Below are 16651 nucleotides of genomic sequence, written 5' to 3'. Positions count from 1 at the left end.
TACACTTGCAAGATAAATGTTACACTTTCTAATGTCACAATGGAGGGACAACTACGCAGGTTGATTTTAGCGCTGCTCATCGTGGACTACATTGCTGTCATTGTTCATTTTAGTCAAACCATACAGTTTGAAAATGAGGCGCGGCTCCAACTAGAAAACAATGTTTTGATGCATTGGATGTGCTGAATATGCATATTAAGGCAGTGCAGGAGGAGGTGCACATTAATAATCCTCCAGGACTGTAACATGCTCATGTTTAACCCAAACACTGTGTCATGTGACTGCAGTTGGTTCAGATCCAGGTCGGAACACGTTCTCACCACAAACGAACCGCAGCAGAGTTCGTTTGTAACCAGACAGAGACCACCTCTTCAAGAAGGTCTCGGTCCGGTTGTTTTGGTGCACACCTGAGTGGGATTGCTGTGTTCACACCTGCCCAAACGAACGGCACTTAGGGGGCAAATGAACTTGAGTTTGACTGAACCAAACCAAACAGAGCAGGTGTGAAAGCAGCCTAAGATGAAAAGGCAGCAAAACATCCTTTCATTTTATGGTTACAATTGACAATGTATGTAAACTTGCTAAACCCCTGCCTGAAAACATAATATTTTGTCACGTGAGGGCAACACAACAAGCTATAGACAACAAGACTTTGCACATCTAATATAAATGCACTTATGAAGGTTGAGAGGTGCCAGGTTTCAGGGGCAAGTTAAACAGTGAGAGGCTTACTTCATGTAAAATGCTGCTACAGAGGCTTTTCCATTCTGACCTGGAACCATATTACTATGAAACTACCAAACCAATTAATTTGTAAATGGTTTGTAAGGCAGGGAGTAACTTAATCTGCTTCCTCACTAGTTTCCACTTTAGTTTGGTGTGGTGATGCCAGCAATACTACAAAGGAGTGGAAATGTGTGCACATGTGGGTAGTAGAGTAACCGAATGTGGAAAAACTGAGACATACTGTCATAATTACATTTATTTTTCTTAAGACATCTCAGGATGTTCATCTACTGTTTCGTGAAAGGATGAATGTTTTCAGAATAAACTTGTACTTCTTTACACTTAAACACAGGAAAACATTTGGAGGTGTTATTATTTACATGTTATTCTGCAGTGGTTTTACTGGTCCGGCCCACTTGAGATCAAATTAGGCTGCATGTGGCCCAAGAACTAGGATGAGTTTGACACCTCTGAGCTACACTGTAGACCAGGGAAACTCAATTTGTTTTGGCCGAGGGCCGCTTTTGCAAAATGACAGGTGGCCAGGGGCCAATAAATAAACAAATACTAATCATATTTATTAGTATATATAATAAATGAATTGCCTGATTTAAATCTTTTGACTTCTGCTGTCCTGACTCATCTTTGCCTAGAGGCAAATCCAGTTGCAGCAGCACAGTGCAAGTCAGGTGTAAACAGGCCAGGGTGTTTGTAGGATTTGAGGACATTTGGGCTTAGCCTGGACCTCTGTTGCACTCTGGCACTTACATTTAAACATTTACATTCAAATAGAAAAAAATCCCAGTGTAAATCAATTTGTTTTCATTGTGAATTAGCACTCAGTTTAAGGCCCCTGGGCCTGGAGATAAGTTAAGTATCACTCCTATATGTAACCGATGGACTCCGTTTATTCCTGACAGCAAATGGCAAAAACAAAATTCTCCATCAAACACGACCACGAACTCAAGCCCCTCTCCCATGGAGCACAACAGCAAAAGGGCGGCCATGTTACATTCAACTAAACACAATGAAACACAAAAAACATACCTGACAACAAGTGGCAAAAACAAAATCCTCCGTCAAACACAACCATACAAACTCGAGCCCCTACTCAAATGACGTGACACATGAATATGTTAGCATGAAATAAACTTATAAACACAGCTTAACAGCGCTAAAACAAGAAAACTGCCACAACAGCAATGTCACTTACCGCTCCCACAGAGCACAACAGCAAGAGGGGAGAGTCAAGGCGGGAGACACCCCTTTATAGGTGTCGTACCCTCAAAGGTGAACGTAGTGGTGCAGAAACTGAGTAGTGTCAAACGTTCCACATATTGACTATGGGGGCCTGAGCATGTCAGGTAAAAACTACAGAAACAAATAATGTGCAATTATAATACTTAACACTACAAATGTACACCTGACCTTGTTACACACATTACTGCTGCACAATTGACCCTGTTACACATCAACACTAAAGATGCTATAGATGCTGCAGAGCTCAGTAGAGCTGAGGAGAGCTGCGGGTCTGGTGATAATTCTCTGCAGCTTTGTCGCCATGAGCTATCCCTTTCACATTACATGTAGTCATTTGATTTATTGTTAATATAAAAATATTGATTAGAGCAGCTTCAACCAAAGCGCACCACAAACTGCTGCCTCTAAAAATGACCATAAAATATGGCCATCATAAACCCAACCTAAACTAGTTTCACCAGAAACTGATCATTGTAACCTTCACAAAGGTAAGTTTTATTGCAGGGCTGCTGCATTAGACTGCATCAGTTTCATTTTCCCCTTCTGATGATATATCAGCGTATCTGGTGACGTTCAGGTTGGTCAATACACTTTGTAAAAATTAAAACACTGACCAAGTTTATTATTCTTTCCATAGAAGTAGCTTTTTGTTCTAATATCTGTGAACTCTGTGCTCATGTTAGAAAATGAATGTGCAAAGTGGAGTGTATCTCATGTGGCAACGTGTCCTTTAGTGTGGATGCACTCTCAAGTGTTCTTTCTGAAAACTTGTAAGATTTCAGGCAACAGGCGAAGTTCAAAGCCGTGCCTCCCAACAAAAGTGAACACACTTGAACCAACCAGCTGTCTATTACCAGTGAATCCCTTTGAAGTGCTGCCAAGGTGATGCAGCCTCTCAAACACACAATACTGAACCCCTCTGATTGGGCAATAAAGAAAGAAACACAGGTGAAACAGAAATGCTTTAACTCAACTCCAAGTCTGTGAAATATATGTTTCAGTATTTGATATCATAAAATGAAAGAGACGTTAAAAGCCTTAACAAATCTTTGGATTACACCCTTAAGCTCTCTATTCTTCTTCTATTATTCTTCTTCTTCTTCCTCACACCTGGCTGAAAAAGATGCTAAACATCAGCTGGAGAGTCCATTTGCCAAGATGTTAGAAGCTCTGCTGCATCACTTACTGACCCGTCACTAACAGCCGTACCAAGCAGTAAAACATGTGGAGCCATGTGCCTGTACACAACTTCACATGAGACTTAGTCAAACTTTAATCAGACATAATGCCAATAAAACGGTGTTAAGAGAGATTTGATTTCTCGCTATAAAACCAAACCATCTGCTCGTCTTATGTGCCACTGTACGCACCGTTGCATGTTTTCCCATTATGTGTAGCACACACCCAGTCGTGGCACTCGCAGCGTGGACCGTAGAACTTCCCAGGATCCGTGGCCGCACAGATGCAGATGCCGCAGTCACATTTGCCCCTCCCGCTGCAGATCTTGCCATCAGGTGTCTTGCAGCGGCGCAGGGATGACTCTGTGGACAGCTTGCACACATCACCCACCTGGCTGGGAAAAACAAAGACAGTTAGTTGTTGTGCAGCTTCGGAAACTTCTGAAGTCGAGGGTCAAGTGTGCTGCCACATATGCCTGTGTGAAATACAGAGCATCACATCTGAGTTTTAAACATTGAAAATCAGGCATTCATTATGTTTGATATGTAGTATGGATGTTTACATTCACAAAACCCATTTATTTTTCTCCTATTTATAGTTGCAGAGTGTTTGATAGACCCAAAGATGAGACATGAGCCCAAGGTTCAGAATGTAGAGCAGTTTTCTTTTCTTTTTGTTTCTTTGTAGATTTCTTTATAAATCTGCATGTGTGTTTGTGTGGTGGTTTAAGCTACAGGACACACACAACATGGCTGAGGTCATAGAAAGAACAAAGGTAGCAAGAAAGTACTTTTGCAGAGAGATCCGATATCCATACTACTATACTATTAAATATGCCAGTAAAAAGTTTAGTATGTTCCAATACGTAATACGTCAAATGCAGCATGCCAAAAATACCAGGATGTTCTACTACATCTGGTCCGATTTTGCAGTATGCAAGCCAGCATGCTTTTCTGGCTATTCTGACCCATAATTCTCTGCGATACATCACATTTAATGAGCCGCAAACACGTCAGCTTGACAGTTCATTGACAGCTGATTGACAGCTATCAGAAATCGCAATGACGGCTGACATCACATCAAAGTAACTGATGACCAGTCAAAAGGTAACAATAGAAATATTGATTGTTTAAGTGAACAAAATAATAATAAATATTACAAACAACAATAGGACATAGCCATAAAAATAACAGCTTCATCTCTGGTGAACTCAGTAAGTGGCATTTGTTTTATTTCCAAGGTAACCGTAGTCTGAGTGGGCGGAAGTTCGCTGCATAGATCAGCCTCTCATTGGGTGGAACAAGCCACCCGCTGAAGTCCCGCCCTACCACCTCCGGTTGCAGTTTTCAACACGTCCTTTACTAACTTTTGCGGTGTTTGAGCTTGCGGGGATGTAGCCATTTTTCTGCCATGGTTCGCGTCCTGTAGGTGATATTTTTGTGGGTGTGTTACACCAAAACCTGTTTCCCCCCGGCGATATTTTTGCAAGCGCACCGTTGCTGTGGCACCGCCCAGAACGATTGTGATTGGTTGAAAGAAATACAAGCAGCCGGGGCGTTTTTTTCTCCAATCTTAAAGTGAGAGTCGGCCCAGGTGAGCGAGACTAAGGTAACTGATATAAAAGGATGAGAGTCAAAGTTCAAGGCGTAATGTTATGAGACAGTAGTATGTCCTGATCGTGTGCAAACTACATGCAACAGCACGTACTTTTTAAGGGCTGCTGCAGTACAAACTAAAAGTAAAAAGAAAAAGTGTGCGGTTTGGAACACACTCAAATGCAGTATGCCAAAGACACCAGGATGTCCTACTGCATCAGGTCCCTTTTTGCACCATATAAGCCTGCATGCTTTTATTGGTCATTGTGACCCACAATCCTTTCTGCAGCAAAGGATTCGTCACATCGACTGAGCCGCAGTGAGATAACTGCTCCCTTACAGTGTATTTCGTGCTTGAGACTGCAATAGATATATGAGCAAGAGAGTCAAAGTTAAGGCAGCAATGTATTGACAATGTAGTATGTCTCTGTTGTTTGCATATTCCATGCAACAGTATGTTCTTCATAAGGGCAGCTGCAATACAAATCGTATGTGAAAAGGAATAGTATGCCATTTGTAACACAGTGGTAGTCTCTGGTGACCTTTTGATGGGAACATCTGACAATTAGGGTGCTTTTTAATAGGCTAACATATGCTTCCTTGCATCCTCTCTTCTCTCATCACCTGGAAATCATTCCCCCTATAATATTTCAATGCACCTGGAGGAGACAAGGAGAGAGGAGGCTTCTGGAGGAGCTTAGAGTGAGGAAACGCGGGTGTATCCTACATGGAAGTCTTTTATCAAGTTGCATGGCATAGGAATGCTGCACCTCTACATGTGGCACAGTAGCTGATGTTGCTTAAGGCTGATGCTATAGAACCAAGGATTTCTCATTTGGCAGCTTTGACTCCTCTGTCCTTGCATCTCTTTCTTACATCCTCGCAGGGAGGAGACACAAGGAAGAGACGCAACTGAGGAAAGTGAGGAGACATGTTCGCATAATGTCAGTGTTTCCCTGCCAGTTTCATTGCTTCACAGTTATATTTACTGTCTCCTGTCATTTAAATACAAATTTTAACATTACATAAAATTAAATTCCAACTTCCCTTCCCTTCCATTTGCAGGTAACATCATAGGACTTCCTGTCTAAAGATGAAGAACACTGTTTGAGTCGACATCAAGAAAAACACAAACGCCTTGGAAACACAACACAAAAAGACACGCAGTGAAGGATTAGGCTGATAAATCAAACAAATGAAACAGGACAGAAACAGCTTCACCTTTCATTGAGCACACTCCAGCAGCTGTTGCCGAGCTTCGTTTTTGACTCCATGGGATCTCTGTGTGAGATTTGTTTCATTTGGATGCTGTCTGACATTCTTTTTCTAATCCTGCCCTCCCATACTGTTCGTTTTGGGAACAGTAGACATATTTCAAACAATCAACAGATCAAGTGTTCCTGACACTCCCATTAAAATCAAATAAAGATGTGTTCCATGTGTCAGGGGGAGGTTATCCTGTACAAGTTCCATTTCACACAGGCTTCACCCACTGACTGCATTTTTGGATGGACCGCACTCCTCTACTGAGTAGTGCATGGAATTTTGAATCTTTTCCCATGACAAGATAACATGACATTGACCCAGGCTGTATTCAAAACCACTCGTTCCTCCCATTATAATAGACTCCAAGTATGTTACTTAATAATGAGCTGTAAATTGAGAATTCGGACATCAGTAGTCATCAAAATTTTGAACTGCACAGCAGTAAATTTCTCATCTGTAAAAGAATTGCATTGTAGAATTTTTGGCTCACCATGTTAACAAGTGGGGGTAGAATAGAGAGATGGATCGGCGGTTTGGCACAGCGTCTGCAGTGATGCGAGCGCTGTGTTGGACCGTCGTCAATTTACTGGTCCATCATCACCTATGGTCATGAGCTCTGGGTAATGACTGAAAGAATGAGATCGCGGATACAAGCAGCCAAAATGAGATTCCTCTGGAGGGTGGCTGTGCTCAGCCTTAGAAACAGGGTAAGGAGCTTGGACATCAGGAGGGAGTTTGGAGTAGAGCCACTGCTCCTTCGCGTCGAAAGGGGTCAGTTGAGGTGGTTCGGGCATCTGATCAGGATCCTCCTGGGCGCCTTCCGTTGGAGGTGTTCTGGGTACGTCCCACTGGTAGGAGGCCCCGGGGCAGACCCAGAACACACTGGAGGGATTACATATCTCATGTGGTCTGGGAACGCCTTGGAGTAGTGTACATGACATAATGAGGGCATTATTTGTTTCACACTCAGAGCATAGACAAAGATGGCGCACAATAAATATGGTGCACTAACTATAAAGTAAGGACTCTCTGTCTGTCTTTCTGTGTGTCCTTTTGCATCTTGAGAACCTTTCATTCAATCTACTCCACACTTAGTATTGCTGGGGATCCAACAAAACACCCTGTTTGCTATTTGGACATGTGACTAGTTCAGTATCAGCAAATATTTATATATGTTACCACCGTAAAATCAATGCTCTACTTTATTACCATCGTGGTGTCTTTGCCTACATCTATTGTGTTAGTTTCCCACAACATTACTAACATATAACACTAATAGGCTAACGTTCCGGCTTGCAAAATACCTATGCAAATTAAATCAATGCTATCTGGAAATTAACACATCAACTTGAGTGTTTATCAGGAGCAGATTTAGTGATTTTGGGGCCCAAGGCAAATGTCGTCTTGCTTTACTTTTCTCTAACAGGAAATGTATGTAGGCTGTTTACAGGGGTAGAAGAAGTACTCCAAACCTTTTCTGAAGTAAAACTATCAACTGTTATTAGTAGAGCAAAAATCAGTCAGTAAAAATCGTGCATTCAAACTTTTACTGTAAGTGTGGAAGAGAGGCGTCGTCAGCAAAGTATAATTAAATTTACTGTTCAAGGTGAAGCATTTAATGCTAATACAATGGTAGATAGTTTAACAAATAATAATGTGTTTTATTTTAATTGCTCTATTTTGTGAGTTAAATCTGAATCTGCAATGAAATCAATAGCGTGTCTCTGTCATGTGAATGTACTAGTACAATGTTTCCCTCTAAATTAAAAGCACAGAGTAAGTAAGCAGTATACAGTTGCATATCTTTAGGTGCTTTGGCGGGCTTTTGTAAGTTATATGTGGGTACAATGAGTTAGAATGGTAACATAATTTAGTATTTTTCATATATAAACATCATAATAATTCTATAGCTGTTTGGGGCCCAGGTTGCTCAGGCCCCAAGAAGGCATAGTGTTGAGTGTGAAGTTGTTTGTATGAGTGGTTCTCGAGAAAGCTGCAAGCAGCGATACCACAGGCCAAACACTCAACCCATCCCACCAGGCATGTTTTCATCGGGCACCGCACCAGTGTAGTAAATAGGGAGTGATTTTGGACACTGCCCTCGACTCTGCCTTCCACTCTTTTTACACTGCCCCATCCCGCTCCAAGTTTTAACACTTATTTCAAACCATCTGGCAAAATAAAGTCGCCACCAGACAAGTAATGGCTCACCACAACATCGTAAACCAGATCTGGGCATGACATCACTGTTTGGTCTGAGAATGTGCGCCTGTCAGTCACTCAGTGAGTCCTTCCTGTGGGCCTCACGGCTTTATTAGAAGAAGCCATTTGAGCCCATTGAGGAGATTTTCCTCAAACAGTAGCTGCTGCTGCAGATAAGAACAACAGGTGTTTTTTTTTTTTTTTTTTTACGTCCAGGACAGTGCAGCTCAATGCATTTTCCCCCTGTCACTTGGGAAAGGAAAAATGACATAGTTTGTGGGTGCACGGCCTACCAAAATGAACCCACAGCCTCTGTGAGAATTAAAAAAGCAGAGGTTTTTGATGTTAATGCCACACTAGAGGGCTGGAGAGGAGAGCACAAGGAGGCAGTCTTCTCCACTGTGAGTAAAATCACTGTTTTTATCAAATGTAAAATGAATTATACAAAAATAAACAAAGAAAGAAGCCGTAGGAAGCAAGAAACCAAGTGACATCAGCACAATAAACACAGAAACAACTGGCATGTTCACCTGACTACATAAACAGATATAGCAACGGTCCTGCTCCTCCAGCAGGATGGAAAGTAGTGATATTGCAGGTACAATGTGTGCTCAGCAAGCAACCTACAATTAGAGCTGTGACACAACAAGCTGGCAGTAAGGACCAAAAAAGTTAAGTAATGCCACCTCACCACTTCTGTTAAAACCTGCTGATGCTGCCTCCCAAATTCTGTAAAAAAATAATGTGAACACAACACAAAGACCAAAGCTAATGATCCATCCAACCACCGGCATGCATGCTTGTTCTGAGACTGCATGAGAGGAAATAATTGGTCAGTAATCTGTGTTCCTAATGCAAAAAGAAAATAAACATTGAAAAGATAGCGAACAATAATCACACCATTGAATCTGACTAAACAGCTTGTTACATGTCCAAAACTGCAAACGCACACATTCAAACTGCAAATGCTTTGAACTGGGACTGTTATAAATTGCATTAAGTATCCAAGAAGCAGGGACACAACTCACATTGTTGATGCATGCTTTCTATTGTCTTTTTTTACCGCATTTTTTTGAACGCATAAGGTGCCCAAACTGCAGTTCTTTGAACGACCACTTGAGGCTGGCTCCAGAAGCTAATCAATCCCCATAGACCCTCATGTTAAAATGCCCGACTTTACAGCATAAACAAACATGTTTACAGCCTGGTAAAAACAATTTGGTCTCTATATATCATTTCCCCATTAATGACAACTCTACAGGGATTGATTTTTTTTAATATAATGTACCTGTTCACAATTCTTTAAAGCCTAATGTTACACATAATTAATGACAGGCTGTCTGCTGATATTGTCCTCGGCTTCTCAGTGGGATCCACCCCTTGCTCCGCCACAGTGCCAGCTTCTCGCCCAAAAATGGTAACGTATGGCTCCAAGAATCCAAGATGGCAATAGCTATGTTTCCATCCAAAAGTGATTGGAATCATTGGAAAATGTGCATTAAAAGAAATACGAGTCCTGTGTGTTTCCATTAAATGTACGGACTTTGGTGAAAACTACGAACTCGTGTGAGTTTTCCACAGAACCGGAAACAAAACAAGTCTTGCATTCCTCTTCTTCTACGTTTTCTGGCGGTTGGCAACCAGCTTGTAAATGCATTACCGCCTTCCCAACCCAGAGTGTGGATATCACCATGGAGAGAGGTGCGCTATGTCAGACTTAATTCGAACATAACTGTTTCCATCCCCTGTTTTGCGAATCAACAATTTTTCGAATCAACCGAAACCCGGCTAAAGCGAGCGTATTTTAGTTTGTGCGAATCAGTGGATTTTAATTCGAATTTTGGCGTTTCCATCATAATTTTCTGATGCGATACTTCTAGATGCACATCTAAACAGGCTGATGGAAACATGGCTAATGGCCGAAATGCTAAACTCAAGGCTTCAAAACCATGGATGTATTAAGAGACATGGATAATGAAGGCAGGACCCTGTTCATTCTTATGAACGTTGCTCAATGGCACATGAAGCCTGTTATTGTCTTTCAGTTACAGCATTGCCTGATTCTCACCTAAAATATTTTCAGAAATATTTTAGCCTACTGTTAAACTGTAATTTGAGATCCTTTTTTTACCAGCCTGCCACCATCCTATTTCCTGTGGGAAAAACAGTCAAGCTCACAATATGTCCTCTATGGCGCAATGCATTCTCGTAGTTGTAAGTTTTCTACCTCTCAAGCAATTGCAAATGCTACAGCCCTTTTTCTCTGTTTTCTCTGGTCATATAGCATTAATTTCAAAACTATTTGTGTTTTTCTGCTCCATCGTCAGCCTAGTAATACCAAGAGATCATCTTGTCAGCAGGGAAATACTTATTTAAGATATTAATAAATATAGCTAGACACAGGCTGCTTGTATACTGATTGCTCTTAAGGTTTTTTGGTCCAGCCAAGGGGTCCACATTTCTCCTTAGTCATTAGTCCAAGGTCTACACAGTTTAATTTGTTCAGTGTCAAACTACGTTTGGCCATGTCATTGAGCTAGTTGCTGTCTCTGTTAAGCAGCTGTCGGTTACTCGCGCACTCTACAGCAGGAAACGGCACTTTGAAGTAAAGGCTCTATGCAGGAAATTTACTGTACTTCAAAATAAAGTGTGTTTTTTACTAACTTGACACTTGAATCAATTGAAGTCCATTCAGAATAGACCCATGACCCACTTTTGGACCACGACCCACCAGTTGGGAACCACTGCCCTAAACTAAAGGGCCCATAAGGGGGGGAATGCCAGTGTGAAAATGACTAAACATTATGTCTTGCAACCCTAGTTTAAGGAGTCCAACCCTATTGATGCCTCTCTAAGAAGTTGTTGATATGCTGGATGTTGATTGGCTTGAGCATTGCACATACATGGAAATGCCAAACCTGTGTTCTTAGAACTGAGGTTACAAACATAACCTTCAATACTTAGTGTTTCACACCTACTCCTTTTTGGCACTGGGAAGTTGTTATGATGACATAGCCAAGGTAGGAATTATTTGGATATACATAATTAAAAACAGAGGAAAGCACTGTAATCACCTTGACTCTCTGAAGCTGTTGCTTCCTGTGGTAAAGCATATGTGGGTTTGCCACTGCCGTCTAATAAATACTATGCACTGTAGGCTACACTATAACATAATCGCTACGCAGGCACGGTGCACCTGCTTGGAGAAAACACCCCCTCTGCAGCTGCGTTAAGTTTGAATCATATGGCAGCATTTACAGGTCTGCTGACTCAGGCTCTACTGTAAAAGGCCAAGGTAAACAGTAGAGATTTTTTTATATTATAGCCAATTCCTGTGATTGACTCCATGTTATTCTTTCCATTTTCACACTTTAGTCCAATTAAATGTAATATTTTTGAAAAATCAAAGGTTTTACAGCTTTAAGTGAAACATTCCTGATTTTATTAAAAAGCAAAAAAAGTATGATACAGAAGCGTACAAGGGTTACTCATTGCAATTATTATTATTTTTTTTGCATAAGTGTGTTTGGATTTTCCTTCTTTAATTTTGTACGTGACTAAAGGATTTTGAAACACACAGCCAAAATGTCACCGAAGGTTCAGCTGACGTTACCAAATGAAAATAAATGAATGTCTTCGAAGACAGGAAAAAAAAGTGCTATTCAAACGCTGAATAATGGAAACAGAGAAGCAGCCTTTTCCCCCGTGACTTTGCATGCAGAATTATTGGCAAGTAAAGCAGCGTAAAGAAACTGCAAGTGCAAACTACATGTATAGGCACTCCTAAACTTTCCCCACATTGTAGTTTCCAAATGTTGTCTTTGTCAGCAAAACTCTGCACCTCCCTCTTCCTCCTTGCTCTCTAGACTACCCCAAAATAAACTAAGGAAAAAACAAAGCTGTGTGGAAACTCACCTCACCGATTGTAACAAAGTGTCCTCCACGGCGGAGAGGAGAATCAGAAACAACGGCACCAACATGGACTGTACCAAAACCTCAGTGTGCATGTTTAAATCCCACAGAAACCTGAAGTAAAGTAGCTTGAAGGAATTTCCCAATCTTTCTCTCCTTAAACAGACAGGACAGGAAGAGAGAGTGAGAGGGAAAAGAAGAAGGAGAGAAGGAGAGAAAGAGCAGCAGGCTGGCCTGAACTGGCTCAATCCCTTCAGAGGCCAACAGTTCTCTCCATACAAGTGCCTTTGATTAGTCTTGACTCTCAGACACAGGCCTGGGCAGGAGCTGGAGTGGGGAAAACTGCCAAAATAAAAAGTTAAGTCACCAGTTTGAGATGTAATTAGAAGCAGACTGTTTTTTTTTAAATGTTTTGTTTCACTTTTTTTCCCCATTCCTTTTCCAGATGATCTCTCCGGAGCGCTGTAGTTTTGTTTCTATCTTTCCTTTTGATGTAATAGACCTTTTCTCTGGAGACATTTTGACATGTGGCAATAGGAAAAGCACAGGTGTGAAAGATAGCATAATGAAGGTTGGATCCCATTTAGCTGCTCTGGGTTCAGGGTCCTGGTACTGTGCATGCTGGCTCACTGTCACACTTAGTCATAGCTTGCTGGGACACTTAAATGGAAAAGAGTCATGGTTAATGTTCTTAGTAACACCTGTGCTTTGCCATGACAAGCAAAAATGGAGTGTGCTCAGAACGATGCTGCAGAAATAATAACATGCATTTTGACTCTGATCCGATAGAACTAATTATTTCAAGCAAAGCTGAATGCAAAAATTCAATTTCAGTGAGTCTTTAAAGACACCACCATCCAGTGTGGATCAGTGTTTGGACCAAGCTGGCTTTTAAAACAGCAATGAAGTCGAAGGAGTAACATGTAGCATAGAGAGCTTTTTCGCTGCAGACATTTTAACATTGCAGCAAGATCAATTGCTGCATCCTGTTTGTCAGCTCCAGGGACTGGTGAATAATGTCTCACTGGGCTTCATTAATGGTATTAGTTCCACCTGCTATGACATGTCAGAGAGAGAGAGGCCTATTACCTGATTGACATCACCTGCCTCATTCGCACTTCTTATGCCTGTGCTGAAACATGCATGCCCTCCAACACCCCTGCCTTCTCCTCGTGTGATAAGATAATGATCATGTATGTGTTTGATAAGGGGATTACTTCCCCCGAGCAGAATCCTTGTTGCTGCTTTTGCAGAGGTTTTTCATGCAGATTCTAGCTGTGTAACTATCTGATATAAAGGGTCAGTCCTTGAGGCAAGTGTCTCTGACTGAATTAAAGTATTTTAAAGGGCATAAGAGAAGTCAGTGCGGTTGCACTGGGGCCCGTGGGGTGGGGGGTCCTGTAAAGAGGGCAGGCAGCAGGCCCTTATAGCCCCGTTTCCACTTAACACTTTCGGTATAGTACCTTTGGAACCAAAATTAAGCCTTCAGACATGGTACCTAGACCCAAGACCTGCTTAGCTTTTCTACTGCAAACAGTACTCTTTCATGTGTTGTCACTCACTGCTCCATCCAGCACTCACTGTGTTTCTTCCTTTGTCAGTCAGCACCTTGTTTATCGTCCACAGAACGAGGCTGCACCCCAACATTTTCAGAACAAAATAAAACAGGCTGCAGTGAGAGTCTCTCTCCATGGGATATTTAAAGATAGAGGGTTTGTGCATTTAGTCCTTGTCAGGCAAGCTCAGGGGTTTAGTGCTGCCAGAGCCCACAGGAACAACACTCCATGACACTTTTTTCCCCCTCTGAGTGAGGACTGGGATATATGCAGCTCGCATAATCTGGTTTAAATTAATATACAGTACAGGCCAAAAGTTTGGACACACCTTCTCATTCAATGCGTTTTCTTTATTTTCATGACTATTTACACACCTCCAGGCTGTGTAAGGGCTATTTGACCAAGAAGGAGAGTGATGGAGTGCTGCGGCAGATGACCTGGCCTCCACAGTCACCGGACCTGAACCCAATCGAGATGGTTTGGGGTGAGCTGGACCGCAGAGTGAAGGCAAAGGGGCCAACAAGTGCTAAACACCTCTGGGAACTCCTTCAAGACTGTTGGAAAACCATTTCAGGTGACTACCTCTTGAAGCTCATCGAGAGAATGCCAAGAGTGTGCAAAGCAGTAATCAGAGCAAAGGGTGGCTATTTTGAAGAAACTAGAATATAAAACATGTTTTCAGTTATTTCACCTTTTTTTGTTAAGTACATAACTCCACATGTGTTCATTCATAGTTTTGATGCCTTCAGTGAGAATCTACAATGTAAATAGTCATGAAAATAAAGAAAATGCATTGAATGAGAAGGTGTGTCCAAACTTTTGGCCTGTACTGTATATTTTTAAACGCTTGAAGATCCACTCATTACCAAGAGTGTATGTCATCCAAGAGAGACAATAAAAACCAAAGCAATGGTCAAAGTTGTCACATTGACATTTAAGGTGTGCTGATGGATTCACATCATCAACTCATGCATTTAGTAACACTACAAGTTAACGATTCACCTTAAAAGTTGCCGGCAATCAGCCCAGTGAATTAAGTTATTTTTTGTCAGACTCCAGCTGCTGTGAGAGGCAGCAAAACATCCTTTCATTTTATAGTTACAGTTTACTAGTAAAACTCTCCACAGTATGAACAGTGGTTACATGAGCCTCAAAACCAGCCACAACTCAGCCCTGAGCAGAGTGACCGTCCTCTACTGACCAATCAGACTGCAGTGTTCACAGCTCCACCTTTTAGTACCAGATCTGTGTGCTAGGTACCCCAACAGAGGGGGGACCAAAAATGGGGACGGTACAGAACGGTTCCATTGGTACCATCCACAACTTTTGACAATAGAAACGGAAAAAGAGCATATTGAACTATACTCACTGCTTGGTGGAAACAGAGTTTATGAGTGATTTGGATTGCCATTTCAGAATAACGCCTGTGGTCCAATAAGAACTCACATTAATTTTCATGTTGTTTACACCAAATTCTGACCCTACATTTGAATATTGCAGCAGAAATCAAGACTCAACATTTTTCCAATCTTCTATTGTCCAGTTTTGGTGAGCCTGTGTGAATTGTAGCCTCAGTTTCCTGTTGTTAGCTGACAGGAGTGGCACCTGGTGTGGTCTTCTGCTGCTGTAGCCCATCTGCTTCAAGGTTGGACGTGTTGTTGGTTCAGAGATGGTCTTCTGCAGACCTTGGTTGTAACCAGTGGTTATTTGAGTTACTGTTGCCTTTCTATCATCTTGAACCAGTCTGGCCATTCTCCTCTGACCTCTGGCATCAACAAGGCATTTTCTCACTGGATATTTTCTCTTTTTCAGACCATCCTCTGTAAACCCTAGATGGTTGTGTGTGAAAATCCCAGTAGGTCAGCAGTTTTTGAAACAACCATGCCATGTTCAAAGTCACTTAAATCACATTTCTTCCCCATTCTGATGCTCAGTTTGAACTTCAGCAGGTCGTCTTCACCATGTCTACATGCCTAAATGCACTGAGTTGCTGCCATGTGATTGACTGATTAACTATCTGCATTACCAAGCAGTTGAACAAGTGTACCTAATAAATGGCTGGTGAGTGTATATGCCTAGTGGTGTGTGTGTGTGTGCTTCATAACTAGTAACTATTGGGCACTAGGGGCCGTCATAACAGCATGCACGGAGGCTTGTCGGGACTACTTTATGCTAATAAAAGAAAGGGAAAATCTTAAACTGAGTTGCAACTGTTTTTCACGTCTTTATTGAGGAACACCTACTGGCTTGGTGCATCATTAAATATGAACAAAAACATTTATCATTTACATGAGAGGAAAACAAAAGTGACCTCCACATGCTTTATTCAGTAAAAGTATCAGCCCATAGCACTGAGACCACAGTAATTACTTTAATATGATGTTTTTCAAGCAACCGATGATGTAAAAACAAAGCTTCCTCCAGACAACCGGCTGCACAGTTTGTACTCTGGCAGTGTTTAAACCGCTTGATACAAGCCCAGGCCAAAGGAAGGAAAGGCCCATGAGTGGCTGTGTCAGACACACACAAGAGGATGAAGTAAAACTTTCAACTTGCACCTTTCATCCCACAGGAACTCTGCATGCTCTGAATTAACCTGACAGCACTGTACTGTGCTCAATAATGCATGAGGGCCACAATCAAAGGTATGCATACAGAAGCTTTGTTTTACCTGACATGAAACTAAATATTCACCTATAGATTATAAGACTGCACGTGATTTATGATATTGAATGACAGCAATTAGAAGGTAAAAAATAATAAATATTTTCCCTGATAATACTTAAACTGTTTTATGTGATGATGGAGGTGTTAGTCTGCCACAGTTTAATATAACAGTGCTGAACAGCCGAGCCAAATAAAAGTATTTGGGAGTCTGTTGTGATGCAGCCACTTGAGGACCCCTCCACTGTTACCATGGAGACGGCCGCGCGCCTCCGCTGCATGCGCTGGTGC

At 41.7% G+C, this 16651-nt stretch overlaps 1 protein-coding gene across 1 annotated transcript in view; it reads right to left on the bottom strand.

Annotated features, from left to right (window-relative positions):
- The window catches only part of itgbl1 (integrin, beta-like 1), an 82089-nt gene extending 69680 nt beyond the window's left edge, over window positions 1-12409 (bottom strand). The window contains exons 1-2 of the mRNA XM_033617127.2: window positions 12144-12409; window positions 3357-3559 (exon numbers count right to left, since the gene is read on the bottom strand). Coding sequence (XP_033473018.1) covers window positions 3357-3559; window positions 12144-12235 — 295 coding nt within the window. The 5' untranslated portion in view covers window positions 12236-12409. The remainder of the gene's footprint in view (window positions 1-3356; window positions 3560-12143) is intronic.
- Between the last annotated feature and the right edge of the window lie 4242 nt (window positions 12410-16651).

Source organism: Epinephelus lanceolatus, chromosome 14, assembly GCF_041903045.1.
Source record: "Epinephelus lanceolatus isolate andai-2023 chromosome 14, ASM4190304v1, whole genome shotgun sequence".
NCBI lineage: Eukaryota > Metazoa > Chordata > Actinopteri > Perciformes > Serranidae > Epinephelus > Epinephelus lanceolatus.
This window is presented reverse-complemented; position numbering and strand designations above follow the sequence as displayed.